This window comes from Protopterus annectens, chromosome 5.part0 (genome assembly GCF_019279795.1).
Source record: "Protopterus annectens isolate FY-2018-M chromosome 5.part0, PAN1.0, whole genome shotgun sequence".
In the NCBI taxonomy this organism is placed as follows: domain Eukaryota; kingdom Metazoa; phylum Chordata; order Ceratodontiformes; family Protopteridae; genus Protopterus; species Protopterus annectens.
The window spans coordinates 1378554616-1378567986 of NC_056735.1; the positions used below are offsets into that span (position 1 = coordinate 1378554616).

The window sequence follows — 13371 nt, forward strand, 5'->3', positions numbered from 1 at the left end:
GTGCAGGAGTTCAGCTAAAAAAATATTTAGCAATTCTTTACATTATTCTATCCTGTTATTTTTTTCTTTGATGATGCTGAAGACTTTACATCTTACAACTGTGATGTTTTGCAACTTGATTAAGGAAAGTGTGACATTTTACATTGACAAATAAACACATTAAAAGTAAGAAACTTAGTTTTTCTTTGGTATCCTAACAGATCCAGAAGAGCACTAAATCACCATGTACAAAATATATAAAAGTGCTGCATAACTAAGAAGGTGAATCAGTAAGAAGTGTCAACTAAAAAACAAATATGGAAAACAGAAGCCACACAGCAAATTTACAGAAATAAAGCAGAAATGTTTGGCGATCTTAATTATGTTTCCTACTTGCATGGTAAACTCTGTGCATGGTGGCAGCTGTTAATGGGGTGTCTACAGCAGTCAGATTCAATTCAACAAGTGGATGGATGGAAGTACCAAAAATCATCATTAAAAGAGTTGTCATTTATTAACTTAAAACAAAACGTTACCAAACAAGGTTAACAAGACAAATAAGAAAAATAATGCCAGTTGTAAAAACCTCAAATTCAGGAGAATAATGCTGTGGCAAATGCTCAGATGACAGATGCAAAACCCTCTACTATTGTAACACTCTAGTTTGGAATTGTCAACAATTATGCTTACTGAGCCACTGATTACAGATGTCATCTAATGTAATAATGCAACATATGTAATATGCACTGTAATACACTTATACCAGGGTAAATAAGCTTGGCAATACAGCAACAGACAGATGTATGTAATTCTTTCGGATACCAAAATGGAACTCTAAGCTTCAGTTTACAAGTCCACTATAAGGAACAGCCAAGCCACAAGGTCAATAGAGTCAGACAAGCCAGTTTCAGTTATGAATGGCAAGAAGTGAAAGACGGAGTGTACCCAAAAGTATCCATTTTTTTTACCTGATCTCATTAATGAAATTAGTAAAGTTAGTTGCTGATGGCACCCAAAGCTGAATGAATAACAGTTAACTAGAAGTGTGAAAAGCAGTTCTCAATGCCACATGTTACGTGTACCAGAGCTGAACTGTAGCAATGGTTGGTAAATAAAAGTGGTCAATAAAATGTTGCATTTTTAGTGGCTAGGTATGCCAAGCGGCATAATTAATACCACACACATGCAAGAATGTTAAAAAATGCCTCCAGATAACAAAAATACACTGCCTGCCACCTATAAACCTTGTCTAACATAAAATTTTAAACGTGCTGGTAGATTATGGTCTTAATTTCCAATTGGCAACTGTTCCATACTTTGTCCTTTTACTGATCTTGCATCTTTAACCACTAGTTATATGTAAATCATATCTCAGCACTAACAAATAATGGTATTCTGTATTTTGTTAAAGTTATAGTATAAATGCTTTGCTGCTCAGGTAAGCAAGTCAATATTAAATTCACTTATGTTTATTTCAGGTTAGAATGTATCCTTCTAAAGCAATGGGTAAATGCTTATTTCCCTCTTAGCAACTAATTAATGCATTTGACCTCTAACTGTCTTAAGAAATGATCAGCTATTTAATGTAATGTGTTCTCTACTGGGCTTAAAAAAATGAGGTTTCTGTACTTTGAACCTGCCATTGTACAATTCCTGGTAACAAGAGCAGAGACAGACAGGATAGTTTTATTCAACTGTTTGGCAACAAATGGAGCGCCAAAATAAATAAATAATAAGTAATAATTTTCAGCAATGTGCCAGGAATGAGAAAAAAACAGTGGGTATTAGTCATTTTGATAACTTTTACCACACTTTAGAGCCCAACAGAAATACTTGTTCAACAGAAAGCATCTGCGACAAACATGGCTTTAAATTTACTCAGTGTTTAAACAAAACATTCAACTCAGCCCTGAAAATAAAAGTAATCTGAACATCAGCCATAAGAAATTTAAATAAGTGCTGTTTACTATTTGGCTCCATCAATTCATACATAAACTAAGAATAAAGACTATTATTCATTTGTTATTGTAACTACTGGATGGAAGAAGCATCTTTTCAGCCTGCTGCTCTCATAGTAAGACAACCTCTTGTTACAGCTTTGCTGTTCATGCTCTCCAATAATATTGGCAGAAATTGATTTTTCCAAGTAGAGGAATTCTGTATTGAAATAAACAGCTTGCATTATCAATCTAATTTAACAAGACACATTAAAATAAGAACAAATCACAAAGAAAAGATATGAAACACTGTTATACTAGGAAAGATAACCAAACTGTTCAAATATATTCATTAACTAAGTAAAAGTATGTACATGTGCATCTTATATGTCTCTGGTAACTCCCTAATACACATTTTTTGCAACGCTGTCTTTCTTTCTCACACTCACCCAAAGTGTAAAGCTTAGCATGAAAAACAAACTAAAAAAAAAAACACAACATTCAAATATTGTGCCAGTGTACAAATGCACTAATCTGCTTAATTTCTTTATATCATTAATAAAACTGTTACAGAAAATAAAACAAAAATGTCAGAACCAAAATTTTCAGGTGAAAAACTAAAGCACCATCAATTCTGACTGATTACAATGTTGTTTACTGGATGACTGGTGTCTGTCAATGGTGTAAGTGGACTTGATCCAAGAAGTTGTTCCCAACTACAGTGGCATGAAAAAGCTAATTGCGCATTTTAACATCAGTCAAAGACACACCGAGGAGAAGATATTTAACAACAGTTCCATAGCGGTATAATTTTTACATAAATACATAAATGAAATAAAATGCAAGTGTCTACTATTACAACAATACAATCTCCAATGATTACTTTAATGCTCAGACTAGTCAACCCCAGGGGTCACTGTAGCACTTGGCTATATAATATACCATATTATGCTCCCAGGAGATGAATAGCTAAAGTATTGACAAAACATTGATGATAGCTTCCTATTTAACTGGACTGGGTGTTCTTTAATAATATGGCGCTGCCAGGATCATAGTTTCTATTTCACATCATGAGATGAAATTGATCAAGGTCAGAGGTGAGAGGTTATAGGAACATGACCATGAAAGTGTAGGACAGGCGAAGGATTCTCATCTGAGAATTAAGGGAGTGAAGCTGGGAAGTAAACAGCTCCAAATGATAAGTGCACAGACAGAAAAAGCTTCTGTTAATGCAGGCAGCATATAGTACACATTTTGGGAACAGGGAGAAAGTTAAGTTATAAAGGCATCTGCCTTAACTACAAATATTAACATGTTTTTCAGTCAAAAGGATATTGTGCTCTGATGGTTCTCCTTCTAACACCACCGGAAAAAGTACAATGTCTAAATGCTGTGACTTGACAATGACCTAAAGCAAGACCCAGAGGCTGGCAGATCTACATTTCTACAACTGTACAATATCAACCAGGTAGCAATACTAACTGTAGTCATGTTAGTTTTAATTACAGCAGGTTATCTTCATAAGGGCCCTCTACAGCTTGAGTGAGGTAATGCAAGGATCTTCTTTCAGAAACTCTCTTGAAGGCTCTTCAGAATATAGTCTTCATATTTGTGGAGGCATACCCTCTTTAGTCCGTGCACAGCATTCCTATGGTAGAGTCAACAGGTACTGAAACTTTAGCAGTATCCAATTACTTACAGTAACTCAAACTAAGTTCTGCTTGTTTATTTACAGAAATCCCAGTGTCAGCTTCAGGGAGTTGCTAGAACAGTCAGACACATGCATCTTAGAGATTTGAAATGATGCAGACACACTATAGTGGACCCTTCTTAAGATCAACTGCTTAGATATACACTCATATATCTGTTTTAACTTAATTTGAGAGACCTCCTATACTGGATGGAACAGCTGGGGGAAGAATCTGAAATATGTCATACAAACTTAAAATGGGGGAAGGTGCTTGAAATGCAGGAGAAGGTAGCCATAAGCAATGTCCTTCTAAAAGACACTGCTCCTGGTGTGGCAATTCAAGCTATACTGATTAAGATACACGATGATGAACAAGTAGCTTTGGTACAGACGCCCTTTGTGGACATACTTCTGAATCAAGCACTGGAAGTTATCCTTCTCACCAATGGGAAACATTAACCTCTTTACCTAAAGAAGCTTCATGGTAACAAAGTCAGCAATCCACTTATACGGTTCTCTATTTTTTGTGGCATGCTTCTTACCAAAATTAAATCATACAAACAAATGTTCATTTGATTTACCATGCAAAGGTAGAGTTGCATCTAACTGTGCACACCTAAGATGCGATCCCTCCTCCCCACACAAAATTTGAAGCCTTCAGTAAAAAGACTGGGAGATTAATGGATTTGCTGACAGAAACATTAGTACTAAGACATGGCAACATGTACTCTAGAATCTTCAATCCCAACTTATAAAGGAGGTGCATAATCACCCAATCTTTACTGAGGGATGCTAGACTTCAGTAGTACTGCATTATCCCAGATTGTAAATAAGTCATTATCCACAATGTCTCACCTCTGACAGACCATCTGCACACTTTTCTGAAGCAAACTCTGCTCTTGGATGGGTCTCAAACTACAGCTCAAGAAGTCATCAGAAATTATCTCCCTTGGAGTGTAGAATGGCAACAGAAAAATTCAACAATTGGGGACCGTTCCCAGAGCTGGATTACTGCACTGAAAAAGGGACAGGAACTAGTTCTGTCTTGCGTGTTCAGTTACCAGGTCAATGACTTGCTGTCTGATTTTATCAATGGGGCACTGGCCTTCAAGAGTACATCCAAAACCTGCATGATCTGTAACAAAGCTCTCAGAGACTGATATAAAGATGTTTTGAAAGACGCCATCAACCATGCACCTGGACAGAACTAAACTGGGCTTCCCAGCTTCCCACAACAGTATCATAAACGAGTGACTGCATCAATGGAGGATGAATGGGAACCATACCTTGGGAAAGTAAGCAGATGCCCACCATCCAAGGAACAACAGTATCTGGGGTTCAATACTAGCAGCAAGATCTAAGAATGAATGACAGAGCTCTGTAGCCACTGCATGATGTGCCTATGGAGCTGGACCAAATGTAAATATGGTCACCTCCATGAGACCCACTAATTTCAAGAGAAGGGTGACTCTGGATTGATACCCCATTTCCATACTAGCTAGTGGCCTGTCTCTAAGTTCTCATTGCAACACTGTAATTATACTGTGCTTACTGCTTTTGTCTATCATGATCCATGAAAATTTCTCTAAAAGAATTCTGTCATGGGCAATGAATGGCTGCCTACAGCAGTGTGACAGAAAGCCATTATATAACTGCAGGCTGTTTGCATTTCAGCTCCAAGAAAACACTTGTCTCAAGACTATAGTCAGACAATGTAAATAATGCACTACAACTAAGTATGTTACTAAACATCAGCTTGATGTGCTCTCTAACACATAGCTCTATGCTCTACAGACAGTGCGGTTCCTAGTGTAGACATTTGTGGGGTATAAAGCTGTACACACAGTGCCATGCATGGAACAGAATCTACATGCAGTGCATGTACTGCTGTGGACAGTACAGTGCTGGGCACAATCTGCAAAAAGCAGTACTGTAGGCAATTTATACAGTGATATACAAAGTTACACAATTAAAATTGTACATAGTACTGTACACTATTACTGCTGTTCAAAGTGCAAGAGAAGTGCTACATATATTGTATGCAATGCCATATACAACTGCACTATCAACTGTGCAGTACATGATGCATACAGTGTTGTACAATGCACTGAATACACTGCATGCAGTGTAAAATATACCACGTTATATTATAGCATTCACAGTGATAAAATGATGATACACTCACTGCTTCAACAATTGTTTAATACAGTGAAGTAGGACTGTGTTCATCATTAATGCATTCGTCAAAGCCTATTCAAAGACAACAGTATACCTCCTCAAAATCCTTCACATAAGAGGTTTTCTTCTCTGCAATCTAACCAACCTATATAATTCAGAGATCATTAAATCATCAGGTAAGTTATATCACATGACATGGGTTGTCTTTTACATCCCAAAAGCTTGAGTACACGTTTTGTTGAAATGCACTGTAAAGAACCAGAAAGTACAAAGCATACACAATGCTGTATACAATGTGCTGTAAACTGAATAATGTCCTGTACAGAGTACATGCAGTGTCACACAATGCAATTTACAAAACGTAATATGCACAACATATACAATATTACCTATTGTGGTATACATTCTATTACATACTCAGTAACAGTGCAATGTACACATGCTAATCACACTGTATACACTGCTCTGTAATCCACTGTACAAAGTACAAGTTCTGCATAGTATTTTATACTAAGCTAAGCAGATTTATGTGCTTCCTAATATGTCTCTGTATGCCAACAATTCACAAAAGGGTATCAAGCAAACCCATCCATCTGTGTAACCATCCATCCACAATCCCTTTTTCTTCACTTTTGCATGAGGTTGGGGTGTCACATCAAAACTGACAATCATCTAGAGCCAATGTTCACACTGCCCGGTGGATACTCCTGCCATGGCTATTCTTCAATACCACACGTATGCACTTGCGTGCACACACACACACACACACACACACACACACACACACACACACACACACACACACACACACACACACACACACACACAAACACAACTTACTTCTGGCCAACTGAGTATGTGCGGTCCACCTACTGCATGTCTTTGAAATGTTGTAAGAAACTGAAGCACCTGAAGAAAACTTACAAGAAAACAGGGAGGACATGCAGACTCTTAAGGCATGTTTGACCTTGTATTTGAGGAGATGTAAAGAATAATTTACTTTACTTTCCCATGCTGTAAAATATCTGGATCTTTACATAAAGCACAGAAATTCTTTCTGCAAACTAAAAGACAATGACATAACATTTTATATGCGGCAGTCCACAGTTCACAACAGCCACCACTGTGCTGACATTCTACAGTACAGTTTACAAGGCACAAGGATGGGGCAAGAAATTCCAGCCTTCTTGAAAATGCACTTGTAGCAATACAACAAGGAGGCAAATGCTTCAGTTTGTAATCAACAGGTCCACTCAACTTCTTTTGAAACATCAACTGTCCTTGGCTTGAAAATATAAATCATATTTGAAAACGTTCTTCTTTCCAGACTTGTTGCCCAGCAATGTAGGTAGCCTTCACATTCAATTCTTTGTCTAGAAGAACAAAATCTACAAAAAAAAAACAGAGCAAAAAAATTAATAAGCCATATAATTTGAATTAACATTCTTATTTTGTCTTCTCTGACTTAATGTTTCTTCCCCACCTCCTATCCTGATGTTACTTATTACCTAAAGTCTTCTTGTACATTTCCCAAAGCAGCACTGCAGCTTCTTCATCAAAGCAGGCTCAGTTCCAGATATCCAACACAAAGGAAGGAATTCCCAGACGGATTCTCTCCACAACAGTCAAGCCCATCTCACCTATAGTACACCTTCTATATTCCACCTCTGAAGGGTGCTCAAGTGTAATGAGACCAGTTTATGTAACCACCCTCTTGGTGTACAAAGAACTGCTAAGATAACAGGAACAAAAAATGTATTTTTTTAATACACTATTTAGCACCATGCTAGCAGCTCTAATTACCTCTTCTGGTGTTAAGCATCCACCTACCCTGTTCCACACCAACTCCTCTTTTTACTATTCCAGCAATGCTATTCCCATGAAATACCCAATTAAACTGCCCTTCAGGAACTGTTAACCACAAGCTAGAGGGTAGGTCTGTGTGAGTAAACACCATAACAGAAGATGAAATGATCTTGATTCTGAGGTTAAGTTGTAAACTGCAGTACTGTTGGGAGAATGAGAAAGACACTAAACTACAATTCTAAGTAGTTTTAATAGCAAATTAATTAAGTTACTTACAAGCAAAGGGAAACTTATCTCACTCACTGCAGAAAGGTCCTTATATGTAGAAGGCAAGCACCTGCTTGACCAAGGCAAGCTATTAGTTAGTCAGCAAACTAGAGTTCTGTCTGAAGGTCAACAATTAGACAACTGTCCTGACATTGATACAGTGGCATAAATAAGTCAAATCTGCAGTTGCTGCTACTCCTCATTTTAACAAATCTAGGAACATCTGTTTCCTGGTTATTTTCCCTTCTTGCTGTCTGACTGCTCTTGCTTTTTTTTGTGCCTTCCTTTCCTCCCCATCCTCTATCAATTCACTTAACTGACTCAATGTTTGATACGCTTCTCGAAGTTCTCTCCTATACTACCCAGTAAGGTTGACATGAGCTATCCCTTCCACCACTGTGGTGCATTTCTTATCAGTTTTGTTTTCATTGCATTTGTCTGTTTTTGTATACCAGGGCTTTCTTCTACTGATGGATTTCTTCCATAAATATCTGATAACATCCCCTTGCCCTTAATTGTTGCACTGCTTCACCTATTCTCTTCTAAGTTTTATGCTCCACTGCTATAGTGCTAGCATCCAACCAGACTGGTTAAAACCAAAGGCTAGCTAACCCATTAAATTATCTATTTTTTGCCTTCTGGCACATTGGCTCCCATTTGCTTCAATTGTGGAAAAAAAACTGAACTGTCAAGTCTCTGTATTTCCACCTGGTTGTGGGTTACGGTAGTCCTGTCAGTGTCACACAATCTAATGGACCAAGTCAACACATGGTCACTGTTTTTAATTCTGAATTATATTCATTAGTTTAGTTTAAGTAAACAATCTTGATTCATTTCAACAGTCACATCTCCTGATCTAAGTTTCTGCACCTACCCTCCCACCTGTTACAACTGGATGGGAATGTTTTTAGTAACTCCCTCCTTCCTTTATATTTACTGGGTGGATGTGAACTATTGCTCCCCAACAGATCATATTCATCTGTTATCATCATCACAGGAGAGTTCACCCACCCATTTTTCAAGACTGAACCCTGAGTTTCACACTAGGGTTCATATTTTACACGAGGAGGTTAATTTTTCAGACCATGCTTTCGCCATTGACTGTGCTGCTGAAGAATTGGACCAGTTAAAATCACCAGATTTGCCATCACCAATTCAATTTCTTTTGCCAGCCTAGCAGCATTTTCATTTACCTTTTTCCAGTGCATCCCTGTCCACAAAATGCCTATGTAGATGTTCTTTACATTGTTGTAAAAAACAGCCATCCAGTTGCTGCCAGCCCTTGCTTCACCACTTCCCCTGTTCATCTAAAATCCTCTAGGGCACTTGCCATTTCTGGTGGGTTTACTTTTTGTGTATATTCTGGCTAACTTAAATGGGGTGGTGAGACTCAATTTAGCACGTTTACAATAGGACCCCACCATTGGTTTAGGCCTGCATCTATTTTATTTAATTTGGGTTTATTTACATTTGCATTAACTTCATTTTCCCTTTCTTAACACAAATCTGGCTGGCTGCAACATTCTCTTTGTACTTTGTCAGTGAAGCCAAACGTATTAGGTTATTATTCTGATTCTGAGGTTAAGTGGTAAATCACAGTATAGCTGGAAGAAAGAGGCAGGCAACAATGTTTAATTCTAAGTAGCTTTAATAGAAAATTAAAAATCAGTTAGTTATAGGCAAAGTAAAAATCATCATGCTCACTGCAAAAGGGACCTTATGACATTACAGTAGACTCTATGCACCTGCTTGACCAAGGCCATTTTCAAATCGAACTATAAACCAGTTATATAATGGTCAGCAACAAACTAAGCAACTATCCTAACTTTTCCACAGTGGAGTAATCAAGTTATATCTGTGGACACAACAGTTCAACTGAGATTTTTTTACAATTATCACACCGATCACAAAATTTAGTTTCCTGACTGGTAAACAACAGTTTGCTGCATTTACCAGAATGTTGTGTTATTTATCTTCGGTACCTCTTTCTAACTTCCCCAGTGGCACTGCTAACAAAATCAGTGTTTTAATGAGTTTGTCTCAACATGCCACTGTGAAGTATAGTCAGTTTCTCTTTTTAAGCTCACTGCTCAAGTGAACAAGTTTTTAGGCTGGAAAGGACATAGCATGATCTGAATCAGCTTAATAAGTAAATGTATTAGTCTCATATGTTAAAACAAAACTCGATTTAACAAATGCAGGATTAATCAAAATATATTCCCTGTCAATTGACTTATAGCAGGATAACTAATGCGCTATCACTTTAGTTTATGCAGCTTTATACTTCTATGCTTTAAATTTATGTATCACTATTCACTTTATTATATACTTTATTATCTCATGCTCCACCACGAAGTGACTGACCAATGAAATGGCTCAGAATGCAGAGGCTCCTTACAATGTGTGAATGCTACAAAAACGAATACAGGAATTCATAGTACGACTGGGAAATTTCCAGAACTGGACATAAGGAATCTGTCATTATCCTTTTTGGCAGCTGAACATTGCTATAAGTGTGCAGATGCAGCCTAAGAATTATGTCCCTCAAGTGGAGCCAAGCTATAAGAGAGTGTATCCAAACATCTTACTCAGTTCTCCTCTAGTGACCAGGCAGTAAAGAGCTAATCACCTATTTTTTGCTACTTTGGTGGTCACTCTGAGGACTGGATCTTGGCAGCACTAAACCAAATGCTGCATCTCCCAGTCATTTTCTTAATTACTTCCAAACAATCTTTATGATGAACATCACTGCAGAGTGGTAACAAACATTTCAGTGGTGGCTTCTGTAGCACAGCAGCATTAAGAGATCTGTAAGTTTACAAAGTGGGACAAGTCCTCTAGCATTTTCTGTCCATTAAGGATGGGAAATGCAGTGGTGCTTACCTCAGCTTGATTACTGAACACAAGGATACATTCTTTAACTTCTTAGAGATAGGAAGTATCCATAGCCAGTGCAAAGGGACACAGAGCTATTGCTGAATGCATTAACTGTTCACTGTATTTGTTATACACATTTGCTGCCTCCTCTTCTCATGATCATAAGGCCATATATTTTTAGTGATTGTTTTTGACACAGGAAACAAGGACAACAGGTGAGAAAAGCAAAAATTTGTGATAACAGACTTCATCCAGTAGGCATAAGAATTTGTTTAGCTTTTTCCTACACCACCCCTACATCTGGAAGACAGCATGCTGCAATGCCCACTTTGCTTAATCAGAAGGAGGATTTGCTTCCACGTACAGCATTCACTGGCTAGCCCCACCCGCCCCTCACAAAGTTCACCTTTTGCATTTCTAGCCTTTCCCCAGACAGATGGCACTCCTGCATTGGGACTTGTATAAACACTTTCTTTCCTTGGGAGGACAAGCTATGAAAATTCATCTGTAATCCTCCCTGGCAGAGCCTTCAGTGCTTGGACTGCTAATCAAATATAGGGCATCATAACAACATTATCTATCAATATCAAGCAGCCAGCAACATTTATCCACATCAGCAACCACAAGAATCTCTTATCTGTTAATATGGACACCTGATTTGTGCCCTTCTGGATTAGTGTGTGCAGATGTTCTTCATCTCACATTGCTGCAGTCCTAACACTTGGGTAGTCCGCTGTCCCTCGGTCGGCCCGAATATCAGAGTATAAGGCTGACGTCGGTCAAGGCGCATTTGACTGACATCAGAACGTCAGGGTACAAATGCGCATGACCGACGTCATATCCTCAGTCTTTTTTGCCGCATGGTCCGATGCAGAAGCAGTATTGCAAGTGCTGTTCGGCATTCTGAAATTTTTCGAATTCGGAGTTTCAGACCGAAGTCAGAGTTGGTTAAGTACCCCGTTGGGGAATATTTTGGTTTTTTCTTGCCTCAGTGGTTTACCGGATGTCAGAAAAAGTGAATAACTGTATTTCTTGTGGGAAACAGATACCGCATAGGGATTACCATAATTTGTGTATACCTTGTTTGGGACCTGAGCACGACATTGTTGGGTGTCGCTTTTGTGCTAGGTTCAATAAACGCACTATAAAGCGAAGGTTGGATTGTGCCAGGTTGGTCTTTGGGAAGCGGTGCAATTACAATATGCCGTCGGATGCTCCGACTCCGGCTTCCTCAAAGAAGCGCAAGGACAAGGCAGTTAAGCCTAGGTTAGAGGAGTCGTCCGAACCGGACGCCGGTTCTTTAGAGGCGTCAGTGGAACCGGTGGTTCCGACGGAGGCCTCTCTGGAGTCCCAGGGAGAAACTTTGATTTTACAGGATGTGGCCTCCCAGGAGGCAGGTCAGGCTGTAGGGGCTTCTCAGATAACTGTACTCCCCTCCCTTCCTAAGGGGTCTAGGCCCTCTCTTTCTGCTTCCAAGGCTTCTCCTAGAGGCAGGTCTAGTTTAGCTTCTGTGGGTGTCACTCCTAGTTCTTCGGGTTCTGTGCCCAAGAAGCACATGCTTAAAATGGCAGAAGATTTAATTACTTTAATTAGAGGCTCTATGCCCCCTCCTGATAAGAGGCCTAGGATGGAACCAGTGTTGGGGGATTATGAGCAGGCTTTGGATGTGTCTGAGTCTTCGGCTGAAGACTTGCAGGAGTATTCTCATTATTCTGATTCTGATGTGGATGATTCTACTCCTTCTGCTTCTCCTCCTGAGGATTTTTCTTTTCAGAAACCCTTCACTCCATGAGAGAGCATTTTAAATGGGAAGGTCAGGACTTCTCTGATTCCAGGAAAAGGCTTAGGAATTTTTGTTTTTACCCCAGCATAGGCCTTTGGCTATACCTCCTGTTCTGAATGTGGTGGAAGATGTGTTTGCAGAGGCTTCTCTTACTCCTGATTCTTTGCCTCCTGCTCCTGTTAAACCAGATAGGTATTACAGGGTGCCTGAAGCTCATAAGTATCTTTTTAAAAGTCCTAGGGCAGACCCAGAAACTGTTAGCCAGGGGCCTAAGGGTGTTAAGGCTTCTGTTGTCAAGAATCCGGTTCCTGCAGATAAAGAGGCCAGGGCCTTGGATAGATGGGGAAAGAAAGTTTATACTTCTTCCACTCTTGCCATGAGAGCTTTGAATTGCCAGTTTCACATGTTGAAATATCAAAATTATCTCCTTTCACAGTTGAAATCTAAGGTTGATGCTCTGGCGGAAGGTATTGATTGTAAAGAGTTACAAGATTTAGTGCATGTTTCTGAACAGGTGGGTAAGCATTCTTTGCAATGTGGTTTTGATGCTGTACAGGCCTCTTCTAGGGTGGCTGCCACTGGGTCAGTTCTTCGCAGGCATGCCTGGCTGAGGGATCAAAATTTATCTGACCATGTTAAAACTAGGATTTTGGATGCCCTTTGCAATCTGATGTCTTGTTTGGTTCTCCTGTTGAGGCAGTTTTAAAGAAAATGGAAGACAAGGCTAAGTCTATGCAGACTGTTAAGGATTTTTTGCAGGTTCAGCCTCCAAAGTTTAGTAGAAATTGGCCTACTAAGGGGTGGACATATCCTTCTTATGATTCCCAGTCTAGGGGTAGATCTAGACGTGGCAG

At 39.1% G+C, this 13371-nt stretch overlaps 1 protein-coding gene across 1 annotated transcript in view; it reads right to left on the reverse strand.

Moving 5' to 3' along the window:
- Positions 1 to 468: 468 nt before the first annotated feature.
- AMDHD2 (amidohydrolase domain containing 2) overlaps positions 469 to 13371 on the reverse strand; it is a 493489-nt gene continuing 480586 nt past the window's right edge. Inside the window, exon 12 of the mRNA XM_044071199.1 lies at positions 469 to 7172. Within this exon, the coding sequence (XP_043927134.1) occupies positions 7084 to 7172 (89 nt within the window). The 3' untranslated portion in view covers positions 469 to 7083. The remainder of the gene's footprint in view (positions 7173 to 13371) is intronic.